The sequence below is a fragment of the Nannobrachium achirus genome (assembly GCF_963921795.1).
Source record: "Nannobrachium achirus genome assembly, chromosome: 18".
NCBI classification, from domain to species: domain Eukaryota; kingdom Metazoa; phylum Chordata; class Actinopteri; order Myctophiformes; family Myctophidae; genus Nannobrachium; species Nannobrachium achirus.
In genome coordinates, this window is record NC_137825.1 from 33583475 (window position 1) to 33604050 (window position 20576).

At 43.8% G+C, this 20576-nt stretch overlaps 1 protein-coding gene across 1 annotated transcript in view; it reads left to right on the top strand.

Annotated features, from left to right (window-relative positions):
- ttyh2 (tweety family member 2) overlaps nt 1-20576 on the top strand; it is a 162608-nt gene that overhangs the window by 44626 nt on the left and 97406 nt on the right. Inside the window, 1 exon segment of the mRNA XM_080748098.1 lies at nt 4535-4710. Within this exon segment, the coding sequence (XP_080604224.1) occupies nt 4535-4710 (176 nt within the window).

The following is a 20576-nucleotide window of genomic DNA, read 5'->3' on the forward strand; positions in this document are numbered from 1 at the left end:
TATTTCTCTCGCAAAATCTGGCAGCACTGTGGGGTTGCTGATCAAAGCTGTTTTTCAAGAGGGAAGAGATGCCACTTAGACCACTGTTGGTTTTCAAACTTCTTTTTTTGCCATGGAGCCCCAAATGGATATTTATTTGGCCGTGGATACAAAAAAGTGTGAATGTAGCATGATAGCATCAGAGTTGAATTACCACTGAGGATTTTACAGTGTAAACAGTGTACAGTACACGCCATATGTAATATTCTGGACAAGTCAACTTGGTGTATGCACGCACGCAAGCACGCACGCATGCATGCATGCGCACACACAGTCTAGCGGGGACAGATGACATCACAGCGAGGGACCAGATGGCTCGCCATCAAAAAAGAAGTACCCCAGATGAAGGAGATGGCAAAGTGGGGACGGAGAGGAACACAGGAACACAACTCATAGTAAAGCAGCCTGCTGCTGTTTGATGCTCTGAACACACACTTGTTGCTGTTCCTGTTTCTGACACCTTTGTCTTTCACAGCAGACGAGATACGAGAGGGATTAGAGAGAGAGAGGGAGAGAGGGAGGGAGGGAGAGACATAGAGAGGGGGATGGAGAGCGAGAGAGAGAGGGGGAGAGAGAGAGAATGAGAGAGGGAGGGGGAGAGGGAGAGAGATATTTTATAGTTTAAATTGCCCTTGGCAATGTAAACGTACGTTTTCTCATGCCAACAAATAAAGCCCAAATGAATTGAATTGAGAGAGAGGGTATCCCTGCACTGTTTACTTCAAATGACCTTGGTACATGGAAATACTGTACATATGAAGTTTGCACTTACTTTACACATTATAATTTAGATTGGATTTGGCAATGTAAACGTGAATTTTCTCATGGCAATAAATAAAGTCTGTTTGAATGGAATTGAATTGAGACTGAAAGAGAGCTTAACTTTTTCGCCGCCGTTGACAGTCCTCACCGTCATTGAAAGGGTTAATACCATGGCTCCGTTGACGGTGAGGACTGTGAATCTTACTGTATATACAGTAAAGATATTATTACTTACTTAATGTCGCTCCGGTCCCGCTCGCATCGGTAATGTCGGCGATTTGTTTACAACGCACGTTGGGCGTGCACGCGAAGTGAAGCTCCTCAATGTTAAGTCAATGGAGAGGCCCATAAAGAAACTTCATTTAAACAAAATAGCCATTTTGAGACATTTTGCAGCAGATCTAAATGTAAACAAGGGACAAGGCAGGGCGCAGCCATCTTCCCTCTTCTTGTCCCACACTGTCATGTGACTAGATGACGTAATCGTTGCCGTCAAGTGATAATCCAAAAAAACAAAAACAACCCCCTTCCAGCCCTTCAAAATAATAGCGGCGGCCTATGGAGGAAACCACGTGGCACCGAGGCACCAAGCAACCTTCAGATTAAGAGGCAGTAGATGTGTTAAGAGAGAGGAGAGAGAGAAGGGGATGGGGGGGGGTTTATAAAGACGTAAGGAGGTGTGTTTGTGTTCTCATCCGAATGGGGATGAGGAGGAGTGAGGAGAGCTGATGCTCTCCCAGAATGCACCTGGCCTTGTTTTTTGCCACCTCCTGGGGCCGGTCCACACACACATCCATGCTGGACCACAGACACTGCAAACTGTATTTTCTGTGTCACACTAGACCAGTGGTTCTCAAACGTTTTGGGCTTCAGTACCCCCTTTTCCTGAATGCTGAATCCAAGTACCCCCTCAAGTACCACCTTTAATCGACAACAACATTTTGATGAGAAAATACTGACATAAAAAATGTGCCTATTGTTTTCTATTCAGTAACAGCTGTGCTAGTCAAAAATCTTTACAGGGCAGTACGTTCACATACATATGTCAATGTTTTATCATTAAACATAACAGTAAAATAAATGTTTCCACTTTCCATTTTCTCTCAAGTACCCCCTGTAGTGCCTCTGAGTACCCCTAGGGGTACACGTACTCCCATTTGAGAAACACTGCACTAGACGCTACCACCGCTGATCTACTCTGCACTGCCCTATCAAGACAAAGTGCAGTATAAGAGCTTTGCAAAGAATTAAACTGATGAAAAAAGGCTACTAATAAAAACCCTCCAGACTTCAACGTTTTTCAGGCCAAGGACCCCCTTAGTTGAGAGAGAGAGAGAGAGAGAGAGAGATATGAAGCAGTAAGTGACCCCCATGGGTATTGTGTTTCAGATTAAACGTTTTGGTAGCTGTCATACGTAGCTTCATAGACTACACAGGGCTCTGTGGCCAAATACATTTTGGGGATCCTTGGCATGAAGAAGTTTGAGAACTTCAGATTTAGACGGTGTGTGTGCGTGCGTGTGTGTGTGTGTGTGTCTTGGTTGCGCAACAGTGGTCTTCTCAATCTGTTCCTGTTTTTATAGTTTAAAAATCTGGCCAAGCACCGTTGTACTAATGAAACATAACTCAGGCTCCGTACCATCGTACTAATGAAACATAACTCTAGCCACACACTGTTGTACTAAAGAAACATAGCAAGCCACTCGGTCAAAGTTCATCCTCAACAGGACAGGGTTGAAGACAGGGCCAGTCCACGACACACAAAGCTAGAAGGTGGGAGCGCTAGCACTTCACTGCTCAAAAAAGCACACACATCAAAAATATATTAAGTTCCAGTCGCTGGGCAGAAGCAAACATCAGAGATAAATAGACTCTGCACAGTGCACACTCACTGGGTCAAAAAGTACTCTGCTATTTCTGATAGATTTCTGATTTGTTGTCCATTTGGCTAGACCTTTTCCTCCATTTGTCATTGGATTGCGTGTATTGGCAATTCAAAGTGTTTTGTTGTGTGCTTCTGTAAATGCATGCTTTGCAGTTTTGAATTGAATAAAATGAAATACTTGGGCTCCATTTCTGTTCTATATGGCAGTATTCTCAACCTTTTCAGGCCGTGAGTCGCGGCCCCCCTAAATAATCATATTTGAACTGGGGACTTGTGGGGATGCCCCACCCTGGCAAGCACTTGGAATTGTAGGAGATGAGGCATTACACTTTGTTTGACTCTGTTCCATAGATAAATGTTGTGAAAATAGCAGATCTACAACTGAGGAAAACAATGTTGCACATTAAGCAAAATCTCTAAAAATCATTTGGCCACAGGTTGAGAAGCACTGCTTTATGGCAGCCACAAAGTGCTGTAACACGTTTGGAGCTCTAGCTTTGTGCTCACTCCACCAGACTGAGTGTGATAATAAGAGCTCACTTTGTGGCTGCCATAAAGAACTGTTTGAACTGGAGCTTTCTTTATTACTGTTCTTTGCACAGTCGATTTTGGGGATTTGGATGGGTGTGTGTCCTTTCTTCTTTTTCATGTTAGTTTGTCGCTTCATCATTTAGTGCAGGGATTTAGTGGTCTGTATTTTCTGTAATAGAGATGTACTGATTTTTCCTCCCCGATACCGATTCTGTAGTAACTTGCGTATCGCTCGTACCGATCCGATTGCAGTGTATCATTTAAAGAAAGTCTAGCTCTGTGGTTCTCAAAGAGGGGTCCAGGGAGTCTCACGGTTCTTTGAGGGGGTTCCAAATGGACCCTTACAGGTCTGTAACTCTGAGAGTTATGGGGGTCCTTGAAATTAAAGGTTTTGAGAACCACTTCTAGGAATGAAATATAATAAAAAAGCTACGTTGGCCACGGGTAACAGGGAATCAGAGTTTGATTCCGAAGAGAGATCCTGAGAAACGGCTACCTCATTCAAGGAAGGCAGCAGGCACGCAGGTTTAAAATTGTTGTATGAAAAGTTAGCCTGAGATACATTTTTTAAACAAACAGCATTAATATTTCAATGTTTTGCATTCACTTCGCATAAAGCCTGTGTGACAAATAGCAGCACATCTTTTCAATTATACTGTAGGCTATTTAAAGTTAGTTGCTCTCTTTGTTCCTTGTACCGAGGTCACTCGGTGCAGACAGTGAGGAACACACAATTATTATGATTAGAAGTCATTAACTCATTCAATCCAGACATATATCACATTGGTTCTTAAGGTGGGGACCCCCAGCTGTCTTTGGGGGGGGTGGGGGGTTCCAGGGGATCACAATATTTTGAGATGGGTGTCCGTGGCCAAATACATACTATCATTTTGGGGGTCCTTGAAATGAAAAAGTTTGAGCACCACTGACGTAGCAACAGAAAACTGTGTTAGATTTAGACATTTTTAGAATTGGCCTCAGGTGGTTGCGACTGTCAGGTCGCAAGTTACTATGAAAACCTCCACTGGCTGTCTGTCCCTCCATCTGTCCATCACGTCACGTCACGTCACGTCACGTCACGTCACGTCACGTCACGTCACACTTTTGTCCCTACTCTTATCTCCGGCACCGTTTCCCCTATCCATGCCAAACTTAGCACTCACAATCCTTGGCTGGCAAACCACAACCTCCGCACCTGATTTCTCACATGCCCCTCTTCTAGCATGAGGTTGCTTTTTGCAGATAACTGGTTTTATACCACTGGACATCCTTCTCATCTCTCTATCTCTCTCTCTCTCTCTCTTTCTCTCTGTGCAGTCTCTGATCTTCCTGGGCTGCGTGGCGGCTGCAGGTCTGGGTGTGAACCTGCTGTGCCTGGCCATCTACCTGAGCTGCCTGTGCTGCTGCCGTAAGGACGAGGAGGAGGACGAGAGTAAGAAGCCCAACTCCTGCTGCGTCACCTGGTCCGCCGTGACCGCTGGCCTCATCAGCTGGTAGGACATGTCATTTAAAGCTCCGCACCTCTATGCACAGCAGTTTTTTGCCTGATGTGCGAGCCTTGTGGCATTTACACGTTTTTAAAGCCATCATGGGCTGGCACCACCATATCGTCGCTGTCGGGCAGAAACCTCGTATCTCCAAGTTTCAAATGTGTATGTTTTTTCGTAAAGTAAAGCCCTGCTTCACAATACAAGACTGTTTAAAACGATAAATACAAAACTAATGGTTAATTACAGCCTATAGGTATATCTTTTTTTTTTTTTTTTTTTCACAAACATTTTTATTGAATTTTTACAAAACAAATAAACAAACATGACCATCATCACCTCCTCACAATAATCATCCTCATGCTGTTCACAGACAGGGTTTACTCTTTTTTTTTTTCTCGTTTCTTCCTTTTCATCAGTCCATTTCTCTGTTATAGTCCATTTGCATTCAATGTAATTATAGTCATTCACATAATTCCCGTCATATTAACCATCAGTTATTCACTTAATTTTAACTATCAATTTTTCACGTAGTTCCTATCTTTTATTCTACCTGTCTTTGTCCAACATCATATTCACATCCAGATGTCATGCCATACAACAAAACAAAAAACAAAAATCACTACACACTACACTACACTAACACATACACACACACTCGGGACTTCCACCTAGGAGCGACTACCCCCTACCCTCTCTAACTAAACTGAGGGGTTTGTCCCCATCTTGGATAGGGCCCCCTCTCTAGACCTGAAAATATCCCCTACTCTTGGGTCCTTCCAGCGTCCTTCCCCACCCTACTCCGTAAGTCCCACCAACCCTCTAACTAGCATTACCCTCGTCGATTCCACCTGTAACTAAATGATAATTTTCTTACGACTCTAGATTCCCCTTTATTCACCCTGCAGTTACCCTTGTATTAATTCCAACATATGTCTATCAAGGAGGGTTAGATTCATCTTGAATTGAAATATTTCTGCGTTAAATCCCTGTTTCCTCCACCGTCCCCCCATGTCCTTCAACCTGCGAGTTAACTACTTTCCTTTCCATAGCGTCCCGTCTTCATCAGCACTGTGAAGCTACTTTGGCTGTCCTTATCTCTTGCCTTTCACCTTCGTCATTTCTCCTTTTTCTCCCGTCTTTCTCCTCAACACACGTTGCCATCTCTCCACTTCTTCCCTCCTCCGTCGGTCTCTCTCATCCATCGTCGCCTCTGCCGTCTTCACAGCTCCCGGCTCCGTCACTTTCACGCCGTCCTGCGCCGTCTCCACGTCCCGCGCCGTCTCCGCCTCCACCGCCGTCGAGTCTGGACCTCGCGTCCGTGTCGATGTCCTCTCCCTGTATCGGTAGCCCCTCGCTCGGATGTCTCTCGCTGCTTCTGTTGCGTTCCTGTACACCTTCATTCCATCCTCCCAATGGACCCTTAGCTTTGTAAATGGCGACTGGAAGGCTATGTTTTCTTGTTTTAAGATTCTCTTTGATGGCGCATAATCTTTTCTCATTTTAACCACTTCTGGTGCATACTCATGGTCAAATCCGAGCCTCTTCCCCGCCACCTTTATTTCTTTTGCCCACACCTTGCGGAGCACCATCTCCTTTGTATCAAACTTGTGAAAGTTCATAACGATTGAGCGTGGCGGGGCCGAGGCGTCCTTCGGTTTCTGGGTCGGCGTGCGGTGTGCGCTCGTGATCTGCAGCTCCATTCTGTCTGGCAGACCAAGCTCAGCTTTCAACAACTGTTCCATAAAGTCCACCATGTTTGTCTCTTCTCCAGCTGTTTCTGGACAATTGAAAACTCGTATGTTGTTTCGCATTTGCCTCGCCTGTAGATCCAACACCTTGTCCTGCAGCTTCACCACACAGTCCTCCAAATATTTCACCGCCTCACTCGCCTCTACTTGCCGCTCCTCTGTCTCCTTCACTCGGCGTTGTACCTCCATTGTCTCCCCCTTCCATTCCACCAACTCTCCCGCCACCTTCTGCTGCTCCATGTCCACTTCTTGTCTTAATGCTTTTATTTCTTCATGAATCTCTTTTCTTATTTCGTCCTTCAGCGTCGCCAATTCTTGTCTTATTTCTTGTCTAAACGCCTCCATATTCTGCTTTATGTCGGCCAGGCCTTTGATCACCTCGACCATCTGGTCCGCCGTTGCCATTTTCACTTCTTTTTGTATCATAATAAGTACCGCTCTTCGTGTTTTGACGAATCTAGAGTCGATCTAGTCTCTCCCCCACACTTTCTCTTTAACAAATTTGTATCTTACATGCGTGTTTGTGTGGTTTTCTTTTCGACTTTCTGGGAGCTCGCTTTCAGGCTGCTACTACTCACGCCATCTTCCCGGAAGTCCCCCTATAGGTATATCTTAGTTGCTTTGTCCCTGTGTCACCACTAGGTCACTTAGATAAGCAGATCGGAGGCTTCTCAAAGTCCCACACACCTGCTCGTAGTTAAAATAGGTGACTGTGCCTTTTCGGTCGCTGCTCCAAAAACTTTGGAACAGCCTACCTTTACCGATTAGGTGTGCACCCTGCAAGCAAATAGTCAAAACACACCTGTTTTCCCTGGCCTTCTTAAACTCCCACGTTTTAACCTCAGCTATTTGTCTTCCTGTTTGGATTTGTATGCTCTGACTGTATGTGATGCTTTTTGTGTTCTCAACTTTTTGCGTGTTGTAATCTTTCATGCTGTGCAGCACTTTGGTCAGCCTTGGTTGTTGGTTGTTTTTAGATGTGCTTTATGAATAAGATGGACTTTACTTGACTTGATCTGCTTGTATAGTCAGGGGAGAAAGTTGGCCCTTAGGTAAAAACGTCTCTCTCTCTCTCTCTCTCTCTCTCTCTCTCTCTCTCTCTCTCTTTCTGTCTCTCTCTCTCTCATTGGTTGTGTGAAGGACCCATTAAAAGTCTTCTCAGCAACACACCAACACAGCGGTGGTTATGAGTCCATGGCACATTATGGTTTCAGCAGAATATACAGCAGTTCAGGTTCATTATTGTTTCATGATCCGGAAGGTCAGTCTTTCATCTCTCTTTCTCTGAAATATTTAATAATACAGTATTTATCGAGCTGAGGAGGAGACAGGGAAGGGTAATACAACAGTAGATCAAATGGGCTTAAAGCTACTGCATAACTGGAAACAAAGACGGACACAAACAGTCCCTATATATTCCCTGGCCCTGCACTCACTGTCTCTTGTGTTGAAGGAACAAAGATCGAGTTATCTCATAAAACCCCCCGCCATATGGGAGCAGCACAGCTCATTCAGCAAGTTTTTACATCATCTAGGATGTGGTGCCCATTAAGGCGGTCAATGACATGCGCTCTCCTCACAAAGTGGCTAATTGAGTCTTAGTGGCCACTTTGTTTTCTGGAAGTCCCGTGGTACCCAACTTCTGTGGACGACAGCCGTTATCGGATTAGCCCCCTCCAGCACTCCCCGTCTTCTTCTTTTTTTAGACCAGATTGGACGTGGGTTTGGAATGCAGCGGTATGCATTATCACTGTTGAAACTCAAGCAGCCCGCCCCGGGTGGGAGCATGCATGCAGCAGCCTCCTCAGACGGACTCTCGGTTTAAGGTCACGAGCCACCAAACCCATGATGGGTGGTGGTGCTCGGATCCCCCCTCCCCACCGCCACCCCCAGAGTCAGACTCGTGCCATATGCTGATCCCAATTTTTGAGAGATCTAGACCAGTCGTTACCAATCTTTTTAGCTCGAGACCCAAAAGAAATTGTTATTTCTTTTCTCGGGACACAAAACTGGTGAAAATAGCCGATCTCTCTCTCTCTATATATATATATATATAGGGTTGGGGTTTTTATATATATATATATATATATATATATATATATATATATATATATATATATATATATTAGCAATTTCTTTGATGTTATGAGTTTCCTTTAGATTTTTTTTTCTCTGAACATTTTAGATTTTTAGTTTTTGAAAATCTTTTGAAATAATTTTAGGAAATGGAAAAGGGGATATTTACTTTTGACCCATAAAAAAAAATGGTTGTGTGACCCACAAATGGGCCCTGTACACTTTAGTACGAGTTAAAGATCACTAAAACCCTACCCACTGGATCATGCTTGGTGAACAGTAGTCATGTACATGTTCTCTCTAATGTCAGGCTCCTTTGCAACCTCGGCAACATCACTTAAAACCCTGCCGTCATATAACTTTGTACATGTATCACACATGACTCAGCGTGTTCTTAGACACGTGTATTCACTCGTGTGCGTCGTTCCGTTATGGCTCGCTAATAGCTTTAGGTACCCCAGCAAGTCAACCGTGAGTCTTCATTACGTCCTGTTGAATTATTTAGCCTCAGTTTCCTAAAATGGGAGAACGATTCAACAACAGCGGCACCTCTTCACCTCTTCTCATATTAAAAATGTATGACGCTGAATTGAACACAACAGTAAGGCTAGGATGTACATAAAGGTGTGCGCTTGATCATGCATGTACACGTGTTAAATATGTAAGTGTTTACAGTGGATGGTGCTGAGGGGAGCGTCTGTTTCGTGCGATTGATTTGCGTTAATTTAAACTGCTGTTTCTGTGTCATCACATCAGTACATCCATCCACACCAGTGGTGCTCACTGCATATGTGCTCATTGCACGCGTTCCGCCAGTCTTTTGAGCAGGAGTCCCGTGAGAATGAACCTTGCGCATCAATCAAAAATATCTTAAAAAAGCATTTACACCTCTGGCACTCGAGCGATAGTAGTATAAGTCCCTGCCCACCACTACAGAAGTTGTGGATTCGAAACCACGTGGTGGATCCGGATTTGTCGAGCGAGTATGGGGCTTTTAAGCCGTGACATCATTTTGTAGGCAGAGGAGAATCTGCCCCCAGAGCATAATCTGTCCCTCGCCATTTCAAAAAACAACGACTAAAAAAAACCGACTAAAGTATAATTCTAACACTTTCCTTTCAACAACAAAGAGAAGAAAAATGTGTAAATAGTAAAAAGAGTAAAAAGATTCACAGAAACTGGGGGCAGAAATTCTCCTCTGCCTACAAAATGATGTCATACTTAACAGCCCCATACTGTTGGCGTGGCCAGACTGTTGCCTCACACAATTTTCAAATGCTTCCGTCATACAGTCTGGAGCAGGGAAGCTCTTGACCCAAGTTGTTCCCTGTTGGAAAAGCCCTTTAGTTTAATTTAGGCCTAGAATTATTGAATGCTTTAACCAGTGAAAAATAGCAGATATACAAGCTCAAAGCGCGGCACTGCGAGCTTGTAGATCTGCTATTTTTGAAAAAGTCGTGAAAATGTGTGCAAATCTCTGTATTTTCAAAGCGAGCGTTTGTAAGTAAAATTTTGCTTCTGGGTGGTCCCTGGAACTAGATATTTTGAGATGGCGGTCCGTGGCCAAATACATACAGTATCATTTTGGGGGTCCTTCACATGAAAACCACTGACATAGTAGTCTCTCAAGAACAGACTAACTGAGCTCCAGTTAAGTGAAAAGGACCTTTTCTTTGACGATGGCTAGCCAGATAGCTGACACAGACACATAGGTTTAAAAAAAAAAAAACTTTGGAAGGATTCAAAAAGACACTTATAGAATCGGGTCAAAATTCAAATTTTCACGATTTTTCAAAAATAGCAGATCTACAAGCTCGCAGCGCGGCACTCGGTGCCGCGCTGTGAGCTTGTATATCTGCTGTTTTTCAATAGTTAAAGCATAAAATAATAATACACTATAATGTGTGCCCGTTCTGAATGGGTTTAAAAAGTACTACTGACAGCATAGCAGTGGACATGCAGTTCTGTTGACATCTGACTGCTCCCCGTGTAGCAGATGTCTTCCACAGCAGTGTGTGATGGTATGTTTGCTTACGTCTCCGAGACTCTTCCATCCTCCGGCCAAACCGTCAGACCTCCTCGCTAGATCACTGAGGTTCCTTCTTCCAGGCAGCTGTCAGATTGGATGCGGCCCATCCAGACATCTGCTGGAGTAAGTTCTTACTTGGGTTAAAACAAAAGCCAAAGCCCATGCATAAGGCCTGTCGCACTTTTTACATAATCGTGTATTCACAATAGGGCATTCACGAATAGTGATTTTTAGTATTCGAATTATTCGACCTCAAAGTATTCGAATAGTCGAATATTCGACAGGACTGTCCAAACTGTCAAATATTAAGTAAGCAAGAGCCTGAGGCAAACATTGTGAAAATAGCAGATCTATATGTGAGCATGTAGATCTGCTATTTTCACAATATTCATTGCAAGGTGTTCTGAGCATGTAGATCTGCTATTTTCACAATATTCATCTGTGGAACCGAGTCACATAAAATGTAATACCTACAATTCCAAGTGCTTGTCAGGGTGGGGGTCCCCAGTTCAAATATGTTTATTTTGGGGGTCACAGACCCGGTATAGAGCATTAACAAATTCATCCACCAGGAGCATTGACAACTCATTCTTATGACTTCCTATCTAGCCAAGCTTTATAATTTAAGTTTATAAAGCGAATATTCGAGCGAATATTCGACTTCGGAGAACAACGTCGAATAGTGACTTTGATATTCGAATATTCGAATATTTGATGAATGCCCTAATTCACAATTATTTGAGATAATCACAATCTTTTTTTTTGCATAATGTTGAAAAGTATTCATTGCGACCGTCAGGGAGCAGTTTACTATGAAAACCTCCACCGGCCGTCCGTCCGTCCGTCCGTCCGTCCGTCACACCTTTGTGACCATCAACAAACGTCACACCTTTGTTGATGTTTAAATCGAAGAGTCTTGGTCAAATACTTCTGTTGGTTTCTGCACTGATCATTTATACAATTCAGCTGTGTTTGCTCGTGTCATCATGATGAGGTCATAAATCAGCCATGCCCAAATATAGATTTTACGGGTTTACATGCTTACTCAGTTATTCGTTATGTGAAAGTCCTATGACGTCTATGATATCTGACATCATCATACATACATTCCCTTTTATGCCCATAAATGGAGATCCCCTCTGTAGAACCAGCCACTGACATCACTGTAATGTCAGGGGAACCAAATCCCTTTTATGCCCATATATGGAGATCCCTGTGATGCCAGGGGAACCAAATCCCTTTTATGCCCATATATGGAGATATGGAGATCCCCGTGTTGCCAGGGTAACCAAATCCATTTTATGCCCATATATGGAGATCCCTGTGATGCCAGGGGAACCAAATCCCTTTTACGCCCATATATGGAGATCCCTTATGTCATCAATATTAAGCCCATATCTGTGAATATCTTTGGGTACCAGATGTCTCCATATATGGTTAAATGGTCCGATATACATCACTGGCCAGAAGACCAAGAAATGGTGCAACCTCGCCCTTTGCTTTTCTCCCTATAGGCATCTTACTGGTAGGTAGTTTAATGAGGAATGCAGTATGGTGGTAGGTAGGTAGTTATGGCCTTTGATGTAAGATTTTCACTTTCTAGGATAACTATATTTGCTATTCCCAGATGATGCCCTTTTAGGGTACCCCTCATGCCCATATATGGAGATCCCCAGGCTTTACTAATTAACATAAGTTTTATGCCCATATATGGAGATCAGTGTCCCAATGTCATCAGATATATGGGCATAAATGGACACAGGCAAACTAGATGGGCTGTATGGATATCCAGATGTGTGATGTAAGTGTTTTATTCCAAATGTGGCACCCCACAGACATATTTCCAGAAACAAAATCCCTTTCATGCCCATATATGGAGATTTCTGATGTCATCAATCCCAGGCCCTGTAAAAAACATGGTTGCTATGGTATGAGCAACTTATGTCTCCATATATGGAGATTCAACTTCAATGAGTAACCATGGCAAACTGTCAACTGCCCGTATGTCTTGATAATTGGTAAAACAAACTTTTGGCCTATTTGTGGAGATAAGCGACCAACGGTCGCTTATCTCCCGATTAGGGAGTCTTACTGGTATATTTTCAAAAATAGTGGAAATCTAGAAATAAGACCCTATGGGCTCAAAACCCACCGTAAGACATTTACGGTGATTTTGAGCTTGCAGATCAGCTATTTTAACTAGTAACTAACTAGTAACCTAGTAACCAGTTATTAAGTTATGTGAATTATATTGTCATACTCATATCTACCCGGTGCACCTTTTTGGTTACGAAGCCAAACAAATATTATGTAATTTATATGCATAATGTTCCAATGTTTTCAACGACAACAACACAAATTAAATTGTTAATCAATCATTGGTGCATGAACCGGCTGACCCGGGGCTAAAATGATTGACAGACAGGTCTAACCAATCCGAATGAGGGGCACCCTGATTGGTTGCAAGTGGGCACCATGATTTCTGGACCAATGACAGAGCTTCTCACCAATAGAAGAATAGTTTTGGAGGCAGACTGTGGCCCCTAGAAGTGTCACAGAGACTAGATTTCTTTAGCAATGTTAGCCATCTGAATATCGTTGACGGGTCGAAACCTTGTATGTCCAAAACCATCACTTTAAAAATGATTTAAAATAGTGAAAATAGCTGATCTTCAAGCATGTGTGCTGTAGATTTTCACAATCCTTGTGCGACAGTCTTGTGTGATGAAGCAGGGCTTTACTATATGAAAAAAAACATACACATTTGAAACTTGGACATACAAGGTTTCTGCCCGACAGTGACGATATGATAATAAAAATAATAATAATACCGGTAATAAAGAAAGAAAATGTATGTCAGCAGAAAACTACTTATCAGCTTTAACTCGTAATCGCAAATTATTTGTGTGACTAAATGTCACGATGGCGACAGCCCTACTCATTCCATGCATCTGTCAGACTGGATGCGGCGTCATCCAGACATCTGCTGCAGCAAAGTCCTCTCCAAAGCCAAAGCCCATGCGACGCCATGTGATGTGCTGTGAAGTGAAGTGATGCTGGGGCTTCCAGATTGCGTCTGGTCTGTGGCATTTCCTGTCTTCCACGGGGGGATCTGTGTGATGTTATCATCATGGAACCACCATATGATATCTGGGGTCTTGGGCCTCGTACAACAGCTGGTTTGTTGAATGCCTGTGTGTGAAATCACATGCTGCGGGGAAATGCGTTATTGTGTGTGTGTTTGTGTGTGTGTGTGTGTGTGTGTGTGTGTGTGTGTGTGTGTGTGTGTGTGTGTGTGTGTGTGTGTGTGTGTGTGTGTGTGTGTGTGTGTGTGTGTGTGTGTGTGTGTGTGTGTGTGTGTGCAGGGACGTGCTGGCCATTGGGGAAAGCGGGACAACTCCCGAACGGCCGGTTCATTCCCGGCCGGTCCAGGCCGGCCATTAGGAAAAAAATAAAAATAAAATGTCGGCCTTCGTTACATTTTGGGGGCTGGGCGGCCAACAAAGTAAATCGTCACTGTCGGGCAGAAACCTTGTATCTCCAAGTTTCAAATGTGTACATTTTTAGCAAAGCCCTGCTTCATCATACAAGGCCGTCGCACAAAAGTAGTGAAAACAGCAGATCTACAAGCACACAACGCCTCGCGGTGCGAGGCGTTGTGTGCTTGTAGATCGGCTGTTTTCACTAGTTTAATTAATTCTTTAAATGATAAATACAAAACAAACGGTTTTGGACATACAAGGTTTCCACCCGACAACGAGGAAATATAACTCATGTAATTGGCCCACTGGCTTGTCACTTGTCATGATCTGAAATGGCAAATCTTTGAGTAGCAGCAGCGCTATGGAGAGAGATCTCTCTCTATAGCACGCATTGAGGGCCTCTCCAACTCCCTGAATCAGGGGTCCAGCACGTCCCTGTGTGTGTGTGTGTGTGTGTGTGTGTGTGTGTGTGTGTGTGTGTGTGTGTGTGTGTGTGTGTGTGTGTGTGTGTGTGTGTGTGTGTGTGTGTGTGTGTGTGTGTGTGTGTGTGTGTGTGTGTGTGTGTGTGTGTGTGTGTGTGTGTGTGTGTGTGTGTGTGTGTGTGTGTGTGTGTGTGTGTGTGTGTGTGTTTTTGAAACCATACCAGTGTGTGTTCAGCTCTAATCCAATTGTGGTGACAGAAGTACTCGTGGATTAAAGTTTTCAGTCGCCAAGACTGATTTCAGTCTTTTTGGATTTCATGGAAGCCATGCATGTCTTCTATGGGAGTGGTCCTCAACCTTTTCAGGACGCAACCCCCAAAATAATCATATTTTAACTGGGGACCCCCCCCCCCCCCCACCCTGACGAGCACTAAGAGTTGAGGCATTTCATTTCGTATAACTCAGTTCTATTGTGAAAATAGCAGATCTACATGCTCACAACGCCTTGAAAATCATGTAGATCGTCTACTTTTGAGTGAGAAAACAATGTTGCACATTTCACACCCATGCTAATTATTTGGGGACCCCTCAAAATGAGGGGATGAGTGATATTCAATCCCTCATCCCCTCATTTTGGGATGAGTAGGTGTCTCGTCCCATTGTATCTGTCTGTCTGGCTGGCACTCTTTTATGCCCATATATGGTGGTCCGTGTCCTGTCCTGTCCTGTCCTGTCCTGTCCTGTCCAGTCCAGTCTGTGACGTCATCTCCAAATTTGGGCACTGTAAATGGTAAATGGTGCATTTATATAGCGCCTTTATCCAAAGCGCTTTACATAGATTGTGCATTACATTCACCCATTCACACACACATTCATACACCGGTGGCGGAGGAAACCATGCAAGGCACCAACCTACTCACCGGGAGCAATTAGGGGTTCAGAGTCTTGCCAAGGACTCTTCGACATTCACTCAGGGGGAGCCCGGATTCGAACTGGGAACCCTTCGTGCTCTAATATCGGTTTCTCTACCCCTGAGCTATGCCGCCCCTGTACTGATGTCAGTCAGTGATGTCAGTTGAGCTTTGTTGATGTCAGTTGGAGAGTTGGGCATTGTTACCATGGTGGCGACACTGCTTAGTATCAGTGATGTCAGCATGCAGACAGACGGTCAGACGGCGAACGGGGGACAGACATTTGTTAAATTAATTGCGACCATAGGTCACGGTTCAGTAGTTAGATATTGTGTTCACTGTTCAGTGTTAGAGTGGTGGGGGGCTCCTTTCAACCTCCTTTCGCACATAGGACTTGGTCATACAAACATTTTCAAGATTTCGAGTAGGGATGGGATGATATGATATGAAAATTTCATATCACAATTATTGTGACAAAAGAAATCGTGATTTACGATTTTATCGCGATAATCAAAGTCCATTATCCTGGGGTGGAAAATTTGCCAAAAAATAGCAGATCTACAAGCTCACAACGCGTCGCAAAAAGACGTTTGATAGAGAGTGAAAAAAAGTCTGTATCAAGTACGTACTGTATATTATAAGTAACTTTTACCTTTAGGGTTTATAGCGTTTAAGTGGTACCGGATATGCAGCTCGGCAAATAAAATGTGAATTGATCCCAGTGCATGATGGAGGACGACATCACGATAAATTAAATCTCCACAATACGATTATCGTGAGTGTTTTTATCACGATAAATGATAATATCACTTATCGTCCCATCCCTAATTTCGAGTGAGTCTGCAGTTCTAACTGCAGTGGGGAGTTTGTTCCACACTTTGGAATCCAGAATGGAGAACAGTTTGGGTGGAGACGTGGGGAGTGTTGTCCAGCTCTGCTTTGCTCCTTGTGAGAGAAGCCTTTAATGTAATAATAATGAGAGACTGACTGGGTGGGAGGATGTGGACTCACGCCATGACACTGAGTGTCAATTTAACCAACAGAGAGGATATGAAAATGTAATCATGTGGAATCTAGGGATCCGCGTGTTACAGGGACATGCAGAGAATCTTAGAGAGGCAGGGGCTGAAATTTCTAAAAGGGCCTTTTGGTGAAAATATCGAAAATAGCAGACCTCCAAGCTCACGTTGTGAGCTTGGAGGTCGGCTATTTTCAATTCTTGATACCACACTGAACTATAGCATAATCAAGTCAATACTGGAGATGTGCCTTACAGATTCTACACAGATTCTACACAGAGAGGACAATTCTTTCAACATAAGATGCTGCATTCAAGTTCAGGGGAGTTTGGACAAGGCAATATTCTCTTGAATGCTGCCTTCAGGTATAGTATAGTATGGAAGATAGAAAGGAGGGCACTTTCACCTTAGTAATAACTGCATTCATTGTCTGGAGAGGGCACTTTTTACAGGCGCATAAAGGGCAGTGGCTCAAGCCCCCTTTCATGTGTGCACGTGCCTGGAGTGTTATATAAACCGCATGGCTCCAGTGTGGATGTCAGACTTCTTGTGACCGGCCTGTGACGTCAGTCATCTACTGTATGTACAGTGGGGTCCCCATATGACAGTAACGTGACAATATAAGGACACGAAGTGACTCGTTATGGCGCTTGTCGATCTGCTTTTGCTATTTTTGAATTTGAATCTTGAAAAGTAACAGTTTTGGACACTCCACAGAGATGATACATTTTTAGCCTTAATTGATTTCATAAAGGAAGTGAAACGGGCTGAATCCTTGCCCAAATATGGACCCATTACAGGGATTGACACTAAGGCTTGCCCACCTGCCCCCGGCAAGTAAATAAAACTTTCGGGCAGGTGAAGTTTGCTTTCAGGTTGCCCGACCGGACAAGTGCTCATTTGAGAGCGACACAACGCCAGATATCTGTCTAAACACCTGAACGTGGCCATAGCGCTCTGTCTTCTGGTCTGTGGAATGTAAAATAAGAGCACTGTTTACCTATAATGTGCTGTTTTTACTGTTGATACTCTTAAAATGTAAAATAACTAGTGTGAAACCATAGACATATTCAATCATAGCTATGTAGATATTTGGATTTGGAAGTATTGAGGTACAGTATGACTTTTGTTATCGCACAGACCCAGAAAGTAAAGAAATATGTGTTAAATTGAGCCTTTTAAAATCTTGCCTACCATTTTTATAATGGACCATTTACTTTTCGGGCAAGTGGGCATGACCTTTGGGCAAGTAGAACCTGACCTGTACTTGCCTGACGGGCAAGTGCCTCTGAGACCTTAGTGTCAACCCCTGCATTACAGTACAGTACATATCATACATAACTGACGTAGACTGGGTCACATGAAGCCATGAGATCCGCTATTAGACCCTGTTTCAGTTTGTCTCCCAATACACTTCTGGCTCTTTGTTGCTATTCAAGTCTCAAGGCCTCGAGAGATGCTGAGGTCATTCTTAAACGAAGAAACCCTAAAAAAAAGGTACTTCTGTTTCTTACTGGCAGTGTGCACGAGAAATATGGCAGTGATCTGTCAAAATCAGATTATCTCTGCACGCTCCTGCCCCCCCACCCCCAACACACACGCACGCACGCACGCACGCACGCACGCACGCACGCACGCACGCACGCGCACACACACACACACACACACACACACACACACACACACACACACACACACACACACACACACACACACACACACACACACACACACACGCGCGCACACCCACACACACCAATCCTCTTATAACTGTAGATGTCTAGCCTGATGCAGAGCCAGGCAGTAAAAAATGTCCCTGTGTAACAGTCAAACTGACACTCATGGCTTTTATTGCCGTGATGTAGCCTACCTTCCCGTACGACGAATGGCAAAAGACAGACGGTCCACAACCCGAGCTAGCTTGTAGATCTGGTTTTTCACCGTTTTCGTAAATACCTTGGTATGTAAAAGAAAAAAAAAGAAAGAAAAAACAATTGACAAGTTTTTAAATGTTTAACCCCCATTTGTACCAAATCTTGGTGTGTAGGTGGAAAAAAGGCGGTCCAAGGACCTCAGACTAGACGTTTTTCAGGCCAAGGACCCCTTTACTTAGCTGAGAGAGAGAGATGAAGCAGGGACCCCCCACCACTACATATTGTATAAGATTATGTAGCAGATTAAACTTTTTCATGTAGAGCTTCATAGCATTGTGTTGGGTTCATGGTCATGTGTATTTTCAGGCAGTTTAACCACTTAAACCCTCCATACTTTGGACACCTTGTACTGGGGCTGCTCTTTATGTCCCCTCACACCAAACCTCTTTGCTGAAAACAGGCTGCAAGCTTGCAAACAACGCTTCGCAGTGCTTGTAGATCTAATATTTTCAGCTCATGTTCCCCTCAGAATATGGGTGCTAGGGTTCAAGCGGTTAATGTAAAAAAAATAAACGTTTCTAGCACGCACATTGATCCAGAGAGTCTAAGAATCCTTGAGCAAGCTCCCGGTGAGCAGGTTGGTGCCTTGCATGGTTTCCTCCGCCATCGCGTATGAATGTGTGTGTGAATGGGTGAATGTAATGCACAATCTATGTAAAGCGCCTTGGATAAAGGCGCTATAAAAATGCACCATTTACCATTTAATCGATAAAAGTCATTTTGGGGGTGAACTATCCCTTTAAGCCTCTCTACTATTCAGCCTGCATGTCGTTCTTGATCCAGTAGTTTCATATCTCAGTATTTTCAGCTCCTCATTAGCCCCCACTCCCCCTTCCCCCCTCTCTATTTCTTACACTCTCAGGCCCCCCTGCTACGCTCTAATTGAGTTTGTGACGTCCATTCTAAGTGATCTCGGCCAGGCTGACAGCAGATGTCATGCTAGCTGGAATCCCTTGCCCTGGCTGTATGTACGCTATAGCACATTATAAGCCGTCCAATTAGCTGGAGCGTACTGTAACTGTCCAAGCTGTTCACGCTCGATGCATGCAGACAGACATCTGTCTGCACACAGGCAGCCACTCTCACATCAGCTGTCTGTGTGTCTGTCCCTTCCTGTGGAACCCCAAAACCTGCAGTAGAAGACCCACTGTCACCAGGCCTGTCACAATTACATAATTATTTACAATTTGCATGATCGTCGGAATCGTTCCCTTGTTGAAAAATGTCCACGCGGACACTTGGGAATTGGAAGGTTCCCCGGTTTGATCCCTGGTTGCCTTGAGTGTCCTTGAGCAAGACACTGAACACTGAACCACCGAGCCTTGCATGGTTTCCTCCGCTGTCGCTGGATGAAGTCGCAACATTCCGTAAATGCACCGTTTACCATTCCTTGTACACACTGCCAGTATTCAGGACACATACTGTACTGTAGATTGCTGTCGGGCAGAAACCTCTTATACATATTCTAACTTTTTGAGTTTTTTCCCGTAAATTAACACCCTTTTTGATCATAATCCAGCGTCACACAAAAGCACCAAAAGTAGCAGATCCACAAGCTCGATTCACAGCGTGAAGTGATGCATTAAGATGCTTGCCGATTTGAATACTGAAAAGTTACATTTTTGGACACCCCACAGAGACGATATCTTTTTTTACCTTAAATTGGTTTCATAAAGGAAGTGAAACTGGCTGAATCCTTGTCCAAATATGGACGCATTACACTACATCATACATGACTGATGTACAGTAGACTGGGTCACATGAAGAATGAGATCATCGTGAGAACCACTGTGCGCCTGTGACTCTGTTAGACCCCGTTTCTGTTTGTCTCAAAAATACACTTCTAGCTTTTGTTGCTATTCAAGTCTCAAGGCCTCAAGAGATGCTGAGGTCATTCTTCAAGCTCCCTCCCGGCAGCAGAAGAAAACACATGAAACATTCAGGAAGGCAGCTGATGGCTGTGTTCAGCATTAGACGAAACAGCCAGGTTCGCAGGTATAGAGACTTGGGCCCAGTTATTGTCTCTGTCGGGTGCAAACCTCATAATATGAGGTTTACAAAACCGTTTTGGACATATTATGTCCAAAACGGTTTTGTTGTATTGATTGAATACTTTATTAGAAGTTCGCATAGGAAAAGTACAGGACAGTGCAGTTCAGATACAAGGTCTGCTAATTTAAACCACTAAAAAGCACAATGGCTTGTTTACATTGGGGTCCTTTCGCACTCGATTCATAGAAAATAACTT